The 16,573-nt window shown below is 39.4% G+C and overlaps 1 protein-coding gene across 11 annotated transcripts in view; it reads left to right on the top strand.

Annotated features, from left to right (window-relative positions):
* psd3l (pleckstrin and Sec7 domain containing 3, like) overlaps nucleotides 1-16,573 on the top strand; it is a 502,996-nt gene that overhangs the window by 429,932 nt on the left and 56,491 nt on the right. For all 11 annotated transcript variants that reach the window (XM_073042543.1, XM_073042544.1, XM_073042547.1 and 8 more), the window contains one exon: nucleotides 14,209-14,402. In XM_073042543.1, coding sequence (XP_072898644.1) covers nucleotides 14,209-14,402 — 194 coding nt within the window. The remainder of the gene's footprint in view (nucleotides 1-14,208; nucleotides 14,403-16,573) is intronic.

The following is a 16,573-nucleotide window of genomic DNA, read 5'->3' as shown; positions in this document are numbered from 1 at the left end:
TTCTTGTGCTAAACCTTTTACAGATGTAACTAACGGGGCATATCTGGGTGAAAAATTTCCTTGTGGATGGGCATTCTCTCACCTGCACCTTTTGAGCATCTGCACTTGTTAATAAGCAAATTTCCTATAGAGATACTACACCTCTCTTCAAAAAAAAAATTGTCTGGTAAATCTGTCTAATATGTCTCAAAGGTTGACACCGATTTCTGAGCCCTCATGAGATTAAGCACATACCCATAATAACATTCACATGAATTTAATGCATTGTCCAATCTCACTACCCTTTCAAATACTTCACCAGCCCAAAATGCTGTTTCACCGAGCACTAATCATCTATGTACAAACAAGCTGGATGAACTCAGCAGGTCGGGCAGCATCCGTTGAAAGGAGCAGTCAATTTGGTTGGAAATTACATCGTACATTAGTTACGTCCATTACATTTTAAACATTAGTATTTGTTTGTTCTTCTCAGATAACTGCTGTTGTAGAGATGGTTGGTCTGGGGTATGTAAAACAACTGAGCACAAAGTTGCCTTGCTACTCACCCAACTTCAGTTTGTAATACCTTCCCAAACCCTGGGGTGATAGAAGAGGTTCTGCTCAAGCTCAGTTGCAGTTTGCTAAGCATACCTGAATGAGAGGTGGAAGCTGAGGTGTTCTGACTGAAATGTTAACCAGGTCACAAGCTAAACCAGTAAACATTTCTGAAGCTTGGATAGTGAAAGCAAGTGCTGGAAAACCCCCACAGGCCAGGCAATATGTGTGCAAAGGGAGACAGAGCTAACATTTCAGGTCACAATCCCTTCAGGAAAACTGTTGCCAGGGTCTTGATATAAGGTTTTTGACCTGAAAGTGTTGTTCTGTTTCTCTTCGCACCCCTATTGCCTAACCTATGGAGTATTCCCAGCACTTCCTTTATCTATCCAATCTGCCTTGTTGAGTATATCCAGCTTTTTCTGTTTTTGTTTTAGATTTCTAGCATTGACAGTTTTCTTTTCACTTTGTGTAGATGTTGATATTTCTTTTACTGGTGAGGACACAAGTTGTAGTTGTATGGGATAAACTTCTAGGTGTGCACTCCTCATACTTGTACGTGGATTTGCAAACACCTTACCCAGGTCTATTTCCCTGCAGATTTATGCAAGTTTGCTTCATCTACATTCTGGGCCAAACCACCTTCTATCATTGATCCAGAAGCTATCAGTAACCCACAAGTCACAATTTCCCAACAAAGTGGCTGAACTAGATAAATACTCATAAAAGTCCATGAATTGAGCAATGTCATGCATGGAAGACACCCTATCATCGTGAGTTCCTCCAGCAGCTTGTTTTTGATTTGCTCCAGATTTCAGCATCTGTAATCACTTGTGTCTCCTATCATATTGAGTTCAAGAGCTGTTACAGCTATATAAGACTTTAGTCAGGCCCTGCCTGAACCCTACTTGGAGTCTGGTCACCTCACTACAGGAAGGATGTGGATATTATAGAGAAAGTGTACAGGAGATTTGTAAAGATACTGCCTGAATTGGAGGGCGTACCTTATGAGAATAAGTTGAGTGAAGTTGGCCTTTTCTCCTTGGAGCAACGAAGGATGAGAGGTGACCTGATAGAGGTGTATAAGATGATGAGAGGCATTGATGATGTGGATAGCCAGAGGCTTTTTCCCAGGGCTGAAATGGCTAACACAACGGGGCATAGTTTTAAGGTGCTTGGAAGTAGGAACAGAGGGGATGTCGGGGTAAGATTTTCACACAGAGTGGTGTGTACATGGAATGCACTGCCAGTGATAGTGGTGGAGGTGGATACAATAGGGACTTTTAAGAGACTCTTAGATAGGTACATGGAGCTTAGAAAAATAGAGGGCTTTGCAGTAGGGTAATTTTAGGCAGTTTCTAAGAGTAGGTTACATGGTCGGCACAACATTGTGGGCCGAAGGGCCTGTAATGTGCTGTAGATTTCTATGTTCTATGTTCATTCCTACCTTGGACTGGGTGTACGTTTCCCCTTCCAGGCATTCACGATTAACACTTCAAGCTTTCTAGACTGTGAGAGATGGGCATTGAGTTTAGTTCTGCAACATCCTGTAAGGAAGTTTAAACTTAAACACCTAGAAATAGATTTCGCTGTTTTCTACTGCACCAACCCTGCTGCACATCACATTAACACCCTTCAGTTTACTCGTGGAGGTTATGAAATTGGCCAGAAGAACTTCTGAAATTGTGTTAGGGTGGTTTACAGAGGAAACGTGTGATTCCCAAGGGATCTTGTCCAATTTAGTTGGACTGCTGGCATTTTGCTGCGTATCAGCTTTTGAATGATCTCAGTGTTTAAGGGCATGCTTCCCATGGTAGCTACAAAGCTACACACAAAGACGGCTAGTATGAGGGAGGGGGAGAGGGAGAGGCTGTAGGTATAAAGGAGGGATGTAGGGATCCTGGGATAAAGGGTTGTTTTCTGTGCCAGGTAACAGAAGACTTGGAGACATGAGAAAGCTGTGCCTACACAGACACATTCACACTCAGACACATGAACACAAGCACATGCACGCATACACGTCATTGCACACAGGCATACACACACATGCACATACATGTTTGCAGACACACACAAAGAGTTAACTTCTCAATATTTTATGTATGTGCCCACACATACACACCAGTGCACATGGTTATATGTTCTCGTTCTGTCTGTCCCTGGACCCACTGGTGGGACATGTATATGTGGTAGTGGTGGTGGTAGTGATGGCAACCATGGCTGCATTTCTCCTGGCTCTCTTCTGCTGTCTTCTGATTGTTCTTCCCATCTCCAGAATATGAACCCCATCTCTACACAGCTGTCGCCAAGTGTTACGGTCAGCAGCAACATCCTCCAGGTCCTCAGGTCTGATCTTGCACTTCCTTAAAGCATTCTTCATCTGATCCTTATAGTGCTTCTTCGGCCCTCCAGCTGAGTGTCGACCATGATGTATCTGGCCGTATAACACTCTGTGGGGTAGCCGTAATGGGGGCATCCTTATCACGTGGCCCAGCCACTGCAACTGACGCTGGCGATCATGGCCTCAATACTTCTGAATTTGGTCTTTACAAGTATTTCAGTGTGAGGACACAGACACACACACACACACACACACACACACACACACACACACACACACACACACACACACACACACTCTCTCTCTCTCTCTCTCTCTCTCTCTCTCTCTCTCTCTCTCTCTCTCTCTCTCTCTTTTCCATCAATCCTCCGCCAAGCCTCATTCTGTTCAATCCGTTTCCATTCTGACACTTGACATTTATACTCTACCTTTCTCATCTTTCTGTAAATCACTTCTTTAGTCTTCTTTAGTGCTGAGCAAAAAAACCCAAGGGCAGTGGGCCTGTGAGACAGTGCGAGTTGCAGGAGGATAAAGAATGGGATTTGCTGTGCTGCAACCCAGCATGTTGAAGATGGGTGTAATAGCCTCCTGCTGTGCTACGATAAGTCAGTTTATCCCAGAGAGGGAGGAATTGTGCAGTGGCACAATTAGTAACATTGTTCGTTACACGCCTGATAGCGATGAAGATTAGATAGATAAAATGGAATTGTGAACAAAAGTACCCAATCTAGTTTCCCGATGGATGTGAATTCTCTCGGAAGTGGTGACTAGCACAACCTAACCCACGTTAAATCACTTCATTCCCTCAGTTTGCTTGTTAAAAACAAGCCCTCACAAACCCAGTTTCTAGACAATGCTGCTGTTGTTCATCAGCTTTTTTTGGCTTTAGCATGAGCTCACCTTAGGGATGTAGCACTCCTGATTAAGTTGCTAGGCAAACACTTCTCATTAGATTGTTATAAATAGCATAACTGCGGGGATTGTTTGCATTGGAATAAGGTAGTTCATGTTGGAAAATGCCAATGCGTTGTGAAGATGTAATGGGCTTATTTACTGGATCAAGATCATGCACACTGCTGTACTTTTTCACCAGGCTGATAATGATCTCCTCACCCCTTGTAAAAAAGTCTTATCTGTTACTGTATAATGAAATTCATTGTTCCTTACACTCTGTTGTTAAGTACTCCAGCAAAGGAGAATTAGCCTGCTGTTACTTATATTTATGGAGAAATATCTATTGACGACTGACATGTTTTATTCATTGTGCATGATTCTGTACACTAGGCTTTATGAAAACATCATGCTTGATATCTAAACATTATCAATTTTGAGGACCATTAGACAGATGCATTTGTAATGTTATTTGTCTCAATAATACTTGTGTCAATAGCAACTGATTTTGTATTGTCTTTAAACATTGTTTACTGTTTATGTGTTTCTTCCTCCCTTTCTGTCTCTTTCTCAATATTTTTTTCTTATATCCTAAGAAGGAGTAAGTTGGAGAAGGTGGAGAGGGCAGAAGGAGCTGTTGCCCTGGAACACAAGAGATGGCAGATGCTGGAATCTGGAGCAACAAACTATCTGCTGGGGGAACTCACCTTCCTCCTCATCTGGTTTCACCTATCACCTGCCAACTTTTACTTCTTCCTCTAACCTCACCTTATTTTGGCTTTCTCCCCCTTCATCTTCAGTTTTCATGAAGTGTCGAACTGTTTATTCCTCTCCACAGATGTTACCTGACCTGCGGGGCTCCCCCAGCACTTTGTATGCGTTCCTCGAGATTTTCAGCATCTGCAGAGCCTCTTGTGTTGATAAGCTAGTGCATTTTTTTCACTGAGGTGGTATTCGGTATTACATTTTGCTGACCAGTTAATTATATGGATATCTAACTATTATGCTACATTACTGTAGGCAAAAGAAATGTATTACCAATATCAGCATGTAATCTTGAGTCCAGGTATACGTATAAGGAGAAATCAAAGCAAAGGTTCAGGACTTCATTTCTATTTCATCTGAGTACCCTGTTAAGCTATGCTGCAGGGCTGTAAGTTATTCGTAGTTATATACTCATCTATGCTGTGTTCATCTTTTGTTTTTAATTCCATTGTTAATCCCTGTCCACTTTTAGAATAGAAATTGCTGAGGAAACTTGTCATGCTGTAATTACACCCACCCTCCAGTAGTGACACTATCGCACCACCACTTAATTACAATGTGACAAGTTTACATTGGCAGTTTCCATTATTGTTAAGAACGTTACAAAACAAATATAAGTCTATATGCAAACAAATGGCTTTTTGAAAAGGAAATGTATTTTAAAATGTTATTTGATGACTTATGAAAGGGCTAAGCATCTGCCTTTAAATTCTCTGATGAGCCAGTGGTTGGGTTTTAATTAGATTTTTCTTTAAACATATGGTTCCATTGAAAAAAGACCTAGGGTTAACAGTGTCCTAATGTTATCTGTGCAGAGAAAATGGAAAAGATAGAACCAACCAGAGAAGTATTAGCTTTGAGGTAAAGGGTTCAAAAATCAGATATGGTGTCCACGGTCAGTTATCTAGCTGAAAAACATAAAGTAATGTCTTGAATATAATAATCTTCTTTTATATAATGTGATTGACGATTGCAGTGGCGGCTATCAGAAAGAAGTGAATGCTTGCTAGAGACCATATCACAGAGCAGATCAAATTTCTTTCTTTCACGAAATCCAATTAGAGTGATTTATAATAAAACAAGATTAAATTGTGTTGGAATAAATAACGAAGATCAGAATCTAGTCTGGCTGCTTCTTACTGGGTGGGTAATGAAAGAAATGCATGGGGCATAACATTTAAATCATTAATTACAATAATGTCTACACTCTAAACTTAAAATTATTAGCAATAAATTGTCTTGCAACCCCCTGAAGTAAATAATGCTATAGAAGTTAGAGTTGTTATATTTATTAGCAGAAATAAGATAATAAATAGTGCTAAGAGTGATGAAAGCAAGCTGTTTAACTTACTCTAAGTTGAAGAAGAGACCTTGTGAATATCAAATTATTTGTTGATGCTGTCGTTACATTCAGGAGCCTGTAGCATTAAGGGTCAACTCACCAGTTCTTCACCACTCTCTCCAACCCCCGCCAGCATCATTATATCATGGGCAAATGCTCTGTGACTTTTTATTCCCGAACTCATGGCATTAAAACACCGATCTTTAATCCATATACTGTATAGCAGGATTATAGGGTTAACACTGGTATCTTTTTACCTGCTGACTTGGTAATGTCCTGGACTAACCAAGTGACCTCTGACTGCAAAAGCTGGACAATATTCGGGTGGAGAAGCATGCTGCTTATTTACCTGAACCCACTCTTCGGATAATTGAGGATCCCACTCTGTGTGTCCAGGACTGTGAATTAAAATGTGCTACTATATCTCATGAGACTATGAGAACAGTTAAAGTATTTTAAATTTCAATCATTTTCACTGCAAGCTAACGTTGAGCTGTTTACATATATATATATACCTTTTTATGTATATGTTCATGCACGTAGATGTCTGCAGCTCGTTGGTAAATTGTAGTGGCTCTGCAGCATAATCTTGAAGGTGCATTTCTTGAAGATAATGAGATTGTAGAATGGAATTCTGTACTTAATTGTTTCTAATTATGTGATTGTGAGAAAGGTAGAACTCATTTGGAGCAAATAGCCAATGCAATTATCAACCCACGACACCAATAAAGCTGAAAGCCTAAACAAAACTTCTTCTGCATTGTTTTCCCAAGAAAGAAATTTGCTTCCCACTCGAGTAAATCGACAGGATTTACAGAGTGTTGGCCATTTCAAAGTACCATATGTTAACAAAGCTCCAGCTCCTTCTATCTGAGCAGGAGAACCACAGACTCTTTGTATTTCACTGTAAAAAAAAAAGTCAAACAAAATCTAACACAGTAACATATAGGAGCTGGTTTTAAGGAATATCTTAAAGAAGAGCAGAATGATGGAAGGGGAGAGTTTAAAAGTTTAGGGCCAGTACATTTGGAACTAATGGTCACAGTGCTGGGCATACTCAAGAGGTCAGAACTAGAACTAAAAGAAGCAGAGCAGTTGTTAGGCTGCATGGGCCCACATGCCTACAATAAGGTCATACCTGTTCTCTACAATCCCTGATATGCAAAAAGTCATCTCAAACTTAAATATATTCAATGACTCACCCCTTACAAACTCGTGAAGTAGAGATCATGAATCACTAAGATATGAAATTGATTCACATCTCAGTCTTTAATGAGCAACCCTTTTCCATGAAACTATCTCCATAGTTCTAGATCTCTCGATAAGGGGAAGTATTTCTGAGCATTTACCTGATCAAGAGTGCCTGAAATGTTATGTTTTGGGAAGATCACTGAAATCACAGGTTCGGGAATAGCTACTTTCCTGTAACCATCAGGTTCTTGAAGCCATCTGGACAACTCTAATCCAACCTTGACAGAGCATTATGGACTACCTATTGTACTACCATGGACTTGTCTTTGATTTTGTCTTTGTTCTAAGATCTTGTTTTTGCACAATCTTTTACTCCCTCCCCCTTTCACTGTCTTGTATAACATAGTTTATGTGTTGTCTATACCTGTAATCCTGTGATGTCACTTTGAGCATGATTTTTATTGTACTTCTACCTCACTGCACTTGTTCACATGACAATAAACCAGACTTGACATTTATTGGAACACTAGTGAGTATAGGCCCACCTTGCTCAAGCTCCTTTCATAAGACAGCCCCCTCATTCTAGGATATCTGATCAAACTCCCTCCAATTCTTTCTATAATAAGGTGACCCAAGATTGTACTCATTAATCTGATACAGCCTCACCAGCTCCCTGTACTGTATTAGCAAAGATTACTCTACTTTTGGTCTCTAACCAGTCTATTGCCTTCCTGATTATTTGTTGACCTGCATGCTGACATTCTGTATTTCATGTCTGAAGAGATTTAGGTCCCCTGTACTGCAGCGTTCTGTCACATCCCTCCATTTAAACAATAATTTGTTTTTCTATTCTTCCTGCCAGAGTGCACAACCTTATGCCTCATCACATAGTACTCCATATGCCAACCTTCTCCCACACACCTACCTACCTATGTCCCACTGCATTCTCTGCTGCCCTTTAGTTACAGCTTGCCAATTTGAAGATGCCTCTGTTACCATGACTCTGTTTTCTTCCTGTTTTTAGCTATTTCTCTCTATTAGCTCCAATGGCATGAGCTTCTGTGGTGACCTCTGATATGGTACTGTATCAAATGCCTTTGAGAAATCAAATTACACTACACCTACCGATAAACATTTAGCCACATTGATCCTTGCATCCTTAATTAACACTATTAACAAAATCAAAGGGATTCTCCTTCCTGTTGATCTTGCTTGATTATATCATGATTTTCTAAATGTCTTGCCACTCCTTTCTGAGCCATGGGTCCCTGCACTTGTCTGATGATGTAAGTGGTAGATTAATTGGCATATAGTTATTACATAATATAATGTAAATGAATCAACAGACAAATCAAAATGGTACAGAAAACTGAACTAGCAGTGATCACAGGCTTTCAGTTCACAGCTGGAGACCATTCATGGACGCATTGGTAATCATTTTCCAGTGTTCTATAGACTCAGGAACAGTTCTTGCTGATTGGAGGGTGGCTAATGTTGTCCCACTTTTCAAGAAAGGAGGGAAAGAGAAAACAGGGAATTATAGACCGGTTAGCCTGACATCAGTGGTGGGAAAGATGCTGGAGTCAATTATAAAAGAGGAAATTACGACACATTTGGGTAGCAGTAGAAGGATCAGTCCGAATCAGCATGGAATTATGCTTGACTAATCTTCTGGAGTTTTTTGAGGATGTAACTATGAAAATGGACAAGGGAGAGCCAGTGGATGTAGTGTACCTGGACTTCCAGAAAGCTTTTGATAAAGTCCCACATAGGAGATTAGTGGGCAAAATTAGGGCACAAGGTATTGGGGGAAGAGTACTGACATGGATTGAAAATTGGCTGGCTGACAGGAAACAAAGAGTAGTGATTAACGGGTCCCTTTCAGAATAGCAGGCTGTGACCAGTGGAGTACCGCAAGGTTCGGTGCTGGGACCGCAGCTGTTTACAATATACATTAATGATTTAGATGAAGGGATTAAAAGTAACATTAGCAAATTTGCTGATGACACAAAGCTGGGTGGCAGTGTGAAATGTCAGGAGGATGTTATGAGAATGCAGGGTGACTTGGACAGGTTGGGTGAGTGGGCAAATGTATGGCAGATGCAGTTTAATGTGGATAAATGTGAGGTTATCCACTTTAGTGGCAAGAACAGGAAGGCAGATTACTATCTAAATGGAGTCAAGTTAGGAAAAGGGGAAGTACAACGAGATCTAGATGTTCCTGTACATTAGTCAATGAAAGCAAGCATGCAGGTACAGCAGGCAGTGAAGAAAGCTAATGGCATGCTGGCTTTTATAACAAGAGGAACTGAGTATAGGAGTAAAGAGGTCCTTATGCAGCTGTACAGGGCCCTGGTGAGACCCCACCTAGAGTATCGTGTGCAGTTTTGGTCTCCAAATATGAGGAAGGACATTCTTGCTATTGAGGGAGTGCAGCGTAGGTTCACAAGGTTAATTCCCGGAATGGCGGGACTGTTATATGTTGAAAGATTGGAGCAACTGGGCTTGTATACACTGGAATTTAGAAGGATGAGAGGGGATCTGATTGAAACATAAGATTATAAAGGGATTGGACACACTGGAGGCAGGAAGCATGTTCCCGCTGATGGGTGAGTCCAGAACTAGAGGCCACAGTTTAAGAATAAGGGGTAGGCCATTTAGAACTGAGATGCGGAAAAACTTTTTCACCCAGAGAGTGGTGGATATGTGGAATGCTCTGCCCCAGAAGGCAGTGGAGGCCAAGTCTCTGGATGCATTCAAGAGAGAGTTAGATAGAGCTCTTATAGATAGCGGGGTCAAGGGATATAGGGAGAGGGCAGGAACGGGGTACTGATTGTGTATGATCAGCCATGATCACAGTGAATGGCGGTGCTGGCTAGAAGGGCTGAATGGCCTACTCCTGCACCTACTGTCTATTGTCTATTTAAGGGGTTTGCTTCAGAACTGACAAGGCAATCTATTCTATCCATAGTTATACAACAATACTTTCTCAAACAGTCTAACATCCATTTCTAGATAAGTAAAACAATAATCCTATCTCTTCTGCCTGCAATATTCTCGGAATTTCCTTCATATAGACCACACAACATCGGGGTATTACTTTTAAAAGATAAACTTGCCATAGGAACACTTCTCCCCTTACAACATTGGATTCAATAGAAAAAAAGAGGCTCCATGCTACAGAAAATAGTTACACATAGTTTACTAGGAACACAGTCACTCTGTAATGCAGGGTACATTGTGCAACTTTGTGCCAGTTCTTAGGATGTGAATGTACTGGTAGGTTTGCATGCATTGACCATTTAGATTAGTGAGTGCTGCCTTTCACCATCACAGTCTCAATTCTGTGGGGTACTCCAACATTGCTATTAGTTAAGGAGCCTCAGAAAGGTACTGAAGCAGTGACATTGTACCTGGTAGTATGCTATGAGGATCTTAGACACATGGACAAATTATAGAAAAAAATCTCTATTGATTAGTCTATAGCAAAGCTGGACAGGTGGCAAGACAAAAATAGAGAGCTTGGAAAGCTATGACTCCAGAAATCAAATGTTCCTTGCGGTCTGCTAACCTTTATAGATTTATAGGGATTTTCAGCAGAGAAAGTCATTTATCATGCTAGCTAAAAATTGACATGAAGTTAACATTGCTCCCCAGGTCTTGCAGGATTTGGTTCTAGAAGTGTTTTTGCAGGAACATTTTAAGCATAATGAGAATTTCTTCCTCCACTATCTGAGCCGTAGAGCAATCTTTTTTCTTCCCTCCCTTTTAATCTCTTATGAATAAATGCAAATTTAAGCAAAAAAAAACTTCAGCTGCTGGAAATCTGAAATAAAACTAGACAATTCTGGTAACACTCAGCAGATCAGCATCATCTATAGAAGGAGGAACAGATTTATTATTTTGCTACGTCTTCTTTTGCTAAGATATATCATGCTTATCACACATCACATCTCAAATTTTTCGGACAGCAACGAAAAAATTGTTTCCTTACAGAAATCAATGTAATTTGTATTTGATAGAATCAATTATAACTGTTTCCATCATCTCCCCAGGGAGTCTATTCCATTGAATTATCTGTTTGCTTTTATTGAAGCAGATGGTTTGCATAAAAATTATTTCATTGTGCCTGAGTTCAGATGAGCCAGAGCAGAAATATCAACACTATCATTTGTCACACAGTTTCTGATAAACTTTTGACATGTAACATGGGGAAATTTTCACATTAAATGTCCGTGTACTTTGTATCTGTTGGAGGGTTTTGAGTAACTTTACTGATGTTTTCCCGGGGAAAGACTTGTCCATTAAACTGTCCACCTGAGTCATTGACAATAACATTCCCAAACATCGTGATTAGGAACCTGGAATATTTGTGTTCCCTCAATACAGGTAGCATTTTAGTGCTCCAGTATAGACCTCCTAAGTTGTCATGCTTTCACAGTGCAGTAGAGCACACAGTAATCCAACTGAAGACGTCAAGATTTTATATCGGCTCATTATTAGTTTTTTTTAAAACTTTCTTTCAGGCGTACAAATGGCCTGTCTTAGGGCTGTATACAATTCCTGACGCAAGCAATGTGCCTGAATTGTAAATGCTATCTGAAGGTATTGACTAAGCCACTGTTTATCTGACAGGGTGTCCAGTGTTGAAAATATACATCTGTAACACAAACATCTTAGCAAAGAATCCTAAGGTGTTGCCTTTAATATTCTATGAGCTTGTAATTTATACACCAGTGCAACTCTGAGCTTACTTCTAATGAGTGAATATTTAATGCAATTTTATTTTTAACTGAAATGAATCACCTTGTACTTATTAATATGGAATTTCATCTACCAGCAATCCTCTAACTTATCAGTAGCTCATTGCAGATTCCATCAGCCTATGAAGGAGTATTTATACCCCAGTTTAATTGGTTTACGTTGCTAAAACTTGATGCACATTTATTTCCTTAAAATAAATAACACTGTTTAGAGTAATTAGTAAAAACACCATTTGCTTTGATGTGGCATCAGAGAGCATACTATGGCTCCCTTCGACTTGAGTCAGAAGGATCTGTGTGGAAGGCTTGAGCAAAGAAATCAGGCTGACTCAGCGCAGTACAAAAAAAAAAGCCTCTCCATTGAAGGTGCAGACTTCTTTTTGGCTCAGACATTAGCGCTCTCTGTTATGTCAGGAATAAGTAGCTACGGTGTTATATGGGAATTGGCTCTAATGTCCAGACAATATTTATCCCCATTCAAATCAATAAAGCAGATGATCTGAATATCATCATGCTGCTATTTGTTGGTACTTGCTGCATGAAACCTGCAGGAGTTAGATTCTATTGGTTGTGAAACAGCTGGGGAGGATGTAAAAGGTGCTGTGTAAGTGTCAGTGTGTTGTCCCTGCCTCTGAAAGGATGCCATTTCCTATCACCTAATGCACCATGTAACCATTGAAAATTGTAGGAGTTCATCAAATGGTAACTTAGATGTTTGTTTCATCTTTAGTTGGCTAAAAAGCTACTTCAACAATGTGTAAAGGCTCATTCAAATTAATCAAAGAGGAAGCGGTGTGTTGTATTAAATCATATCAAAGCATATCCATTAGTTTGAAAACATAAGCTGGATGATCAGGACTGGATGAAGGTTATCGGCTGGAAACGCCGACTGCACTCTTTTCCATAGATGCTGCCTGGCCTGCTGAGTTCCTCCAGCATTTTGTGTGTGTTGCTTGGATTTCCAGCATCTGCAGATTTATTTTGTCTTTAAGCTGATTCTCATTCTAATTCCTTCTAGAAATACTATTTTATATATATGGGTGATTTTGGTTTTTAGCATTATTCCATGTAAAGTACCACTAACTGTTGTGCTAATTGCTAAACACTGTTAAGACAAATATGTACGATACGTGAAGGTATCTGCGTACATCTGTTGATGTCCTCTATTGTAGGATAATTATAGTTTAAACGTGTCATACTGCCATAGAACCTTCCCCAAATTCACTGTAAACCTTGGACTTAACACCAGTTGTAGAAAAGGCAAAATATATACGCCTTGAAAATATTTGTATGGTCCTGTCAACATTATCTGACCTCCACTCCTTGATCTTCCATTACAGATAAAATGAAGAGCCATCAGAGAATGTAATAAGTGCAAGTGTGGATCAGCTGTTTGGCCTTTCATGCCTGCTCTGTCAATCCATAAGATCTTTTTCCTCTGTGACACTTTCCTGGACCAACCCCATATCCCATGGTACTACCCCCTAGAGAGTGCCCATGCACTTGTACAACACAAAAGCCAGACAGACACTGGAATTACTTGCAACAAAACAGATTATTAATAAATTAATTGTAAATGATGGCTGCCACTCCCAACTTTTTCCCCTTTTGGCAAGATGGGCACAGCCTTTAAGTACAGGAGTCAGAATGTGTAAATGTCAGTGGTTGTCCTCTTTGTAATTAGAAATAAGTTAAATTAGATTAAATATGTGAAAATTATTGATCCATCTTTGTAGTTCTTTCACATACTTTATAAATATAATAGAAGTATTTTTGTGACAAGTTAGTGACTTAAAGTAACAGAAATTCAGTGTATCAGTTAATATTTCTAGACAGGTATTGATGGTTTGCAAAGCCCAATTTCTTCCTATAAACTAGTTAATTGAAATGTCAGTACTCAAATCCTGGGAGGCTATCCTATATGACTGATTTTGCTTCACTAGTAAACAATAAAAAGGAACCTTGTGTACATGCTGGGTCCACATTCCTATTGGATAACTTTGCAGTAAATATTTACAGCAGAAACTGCTACGAACACCCAGTGTGTTAGGCAGCATCTATGGAGAGAGAAAAACTAAGCTGCAACCAAGAAATTTACTATTCTGCTCCACACATGTTATCTGACATGCTGTGTGTTTCTGGTGGTTTCTGCTTGTATTTCAGCTTTTCAGCATTTATTGTACTTTGCTTTTAACGTCCAGTGAGCACATTCAGGAAAAGTTTACCCTAGCCTCTTCAAAGAATATGTAAAATATCCATTTTCCTTGGTTCTAGAACCATACATTTTGATCTATTATTTGGCAGACTGAAGTATTTTGATAAATATTGCACAATTCTCTTTACAAGTATCATTTTTCTCTCTCACTTTTGTCTTCCTCCAGAAATGAAGAAGAGTTGAGGAAATCTCTCTCTGAGCTTGCTAATGACAAGACAGATAATGCTGGATCCAAGACCAGCAATCGTATTGGTTCTGGTACTAATCCGTTCCTTGACATTCCACAGGATCCCAATGCTAAAACATACAAAACTGGCTTTCTTTCTCGAAAAATTCATGCGGATATGGATGGAAAAAAAAGTGAGTCCTGACGAGAGGTTATTCCTCCATTCCTATTTCATTGCTTACCTTTATGCTGTGACAGTATTAAAAGTGATTTGCTTCCTCCCCGGAAGGGGATTAAGAAGCCAGAATGGTTTTGAGAAATTGAAAGTCCTGGTAGGTTTGGGTTATGTTTTCCTTAGCATAGATCATTTCTACGAGGCATAAAGTCAATGAATCATACAATTGTAGAAGAAACAACGATGTCCCTGTGCTGACTCTTTGAAAAGCCTATCCAATTGCATAATACATTTTTCTCTCCCTATTGTTTCTTTTCAGACAGATATAATACGCTTTTAACATCTACTTCCACCAATACCCTATATTTAAAAGCGGGTAAAATCCCATAACTTTCCCACTTACTCCTTTCCTGTTTACCTTAAATGAGGTTTCAGTGTTTGCAAACCCTTGTCTTTCCCCTTGTCTTTCCATGTTGGCTTGCTTATGAAGGGGAAACTGCACACTGGGAGGAAAAGGTAATGCTTATTTAGAAAAATCTGTCCGTGTGTGGCTGCCCATTCTTAGCAAATATGCATAAGATATTCACTTTCTGGCTTTAACTAGTTCTTTCTCCATGGAATATGTAACCAAACAAAAGGAAGAATAATTTGAAATCAGTGTTCTGACAAATTACTTACACTCTTCATTAAGTTATTTTTACAATACAAAGTGACTTTGGTATATTGCACAAGGTACTGACAGACTGCATTGATGTCATATAATATGATGCTCCCTGGTTGCTGCTACTGTTTCACTAGCAACATAAGCATAAAGGCAGTCATTCTTCATCATGTATACAATCAGGAAGATACTTGATTTCATGAAGAGCTATGAGCTAGAAAGTTTCTAGTTGAAGCACAAATTGTCCTCGTGAAGTTTTCTGCTGTTTTATTATTTTTGTCCATGGATGTGGAAAGCAATAAAAATGATTTAAAAGAATCTGTCTCCCATAGCAATATACAGTAATTCCACAAAGACAAGAAGTTATGTTCTTCTGCTCAAGATCTTCAAACGTACACTATGAAGTATAAGCAATTCCAGCAATAAGATGTACCTATTGCACATGGATAGTCCTCAACTTAGAAATTGATATGACACCATATGACTGTAAAATGCTGTGATTGGGATGTTGGTATATTAATGAGATGTGTCAGAGAGCAACATGTCTGCTCAGCACAGAATCATCATAACCTCTGCTTTTGCAAGCACGTTGAATTTCTTTTTAACACTGACAAATGGGACATGGTCACAGCTCAGGTAGTGAACTTGATTGGCATGGATGAGTTAGGCAAAAGGGCCTTTTTCTGTGCTGTATGATTCTATGACTCTAGTTTGTTTTTCCACTGGGTTCTTTAAATTTGAAATAATAGACAAAGCAGAGAAGACCATACATTTGGAGACACAAGGGACAGTAGATGCTGGAGGTCCACAAAAGCTGTAAGTCCAGAAATATATTTTGGAAAATTTGAAGAAAATGATTTTTCATCATCTTGCACCAAGCCAACAGGTGACATCCTTGGATGGTGTTCTCCTCCTTTCCCACTTTCACCTGTGAACCCACTCATATTTGGAACCCAGAGTTCCCCTTTACTTAATAAATCACCCTTTGACATTTTCAACAGTGTCAACTGTAGTATAATTACTTGTAATTCTGAATTAAAAGTATAACAATGCAAAATTGCTCAGCAATCAGACAGCATCTGCGGAGAAAGTGAGAGTTAATGTTACAGTTTAGAACTGGGGTCAAATTAAAACAAATTTTAAGCTGATTTGTTTTTTCAGCTTTTCTCTCAATGCAGGCGTTGTCTTCTCCACATTTTTATACCTGTTCTGACTCTATATTTTTACAAAACTTTGACAAAAAAGTCATCAGCATGAAATATTCTTGTTTCTTTCTCCATGAGTGCTGCATAAGTTGCTGAGCATTTCCACATTTTAGTTCAGCTTATTTGAACCAGTTCTTTAAATTTCAGCCCACCTTTTCTGAATGGCAAGAGTAGGGAATGCAAAGTGCGAAATTGACTGTCCTGTTCCAACTCACTGATATAGAATCCTCATGGTCAACACTTTGAGATAATACTTGATGTCTTTGCCAAATTACTAACGATGGCCACTGTCCATTCTGTAATTATTTTAATGCCCAGAGCACA

The sequence above is a fragment of the Hemitrygon akajei genome, chromosome 4 (assembly GCF_048418815.1).
Source record: "Hemitrygon akajei chromosome 4, sHemAka1.3, whole genome shotgun sequence".
NCBI classification, from domain to species: domain Eukaryota; kingdom Metazoa; phylum Chordata; class Chondrichthyes; order Myliobatiformes; family Dasyatidae; genus Hemitrygon; species Hemitrygon akajei.
The sequence above is the reverse complement of the archived record's forward strand: the minus strand, read 5'-3'. Positions and strand labels throughout refer to the sequence as shown.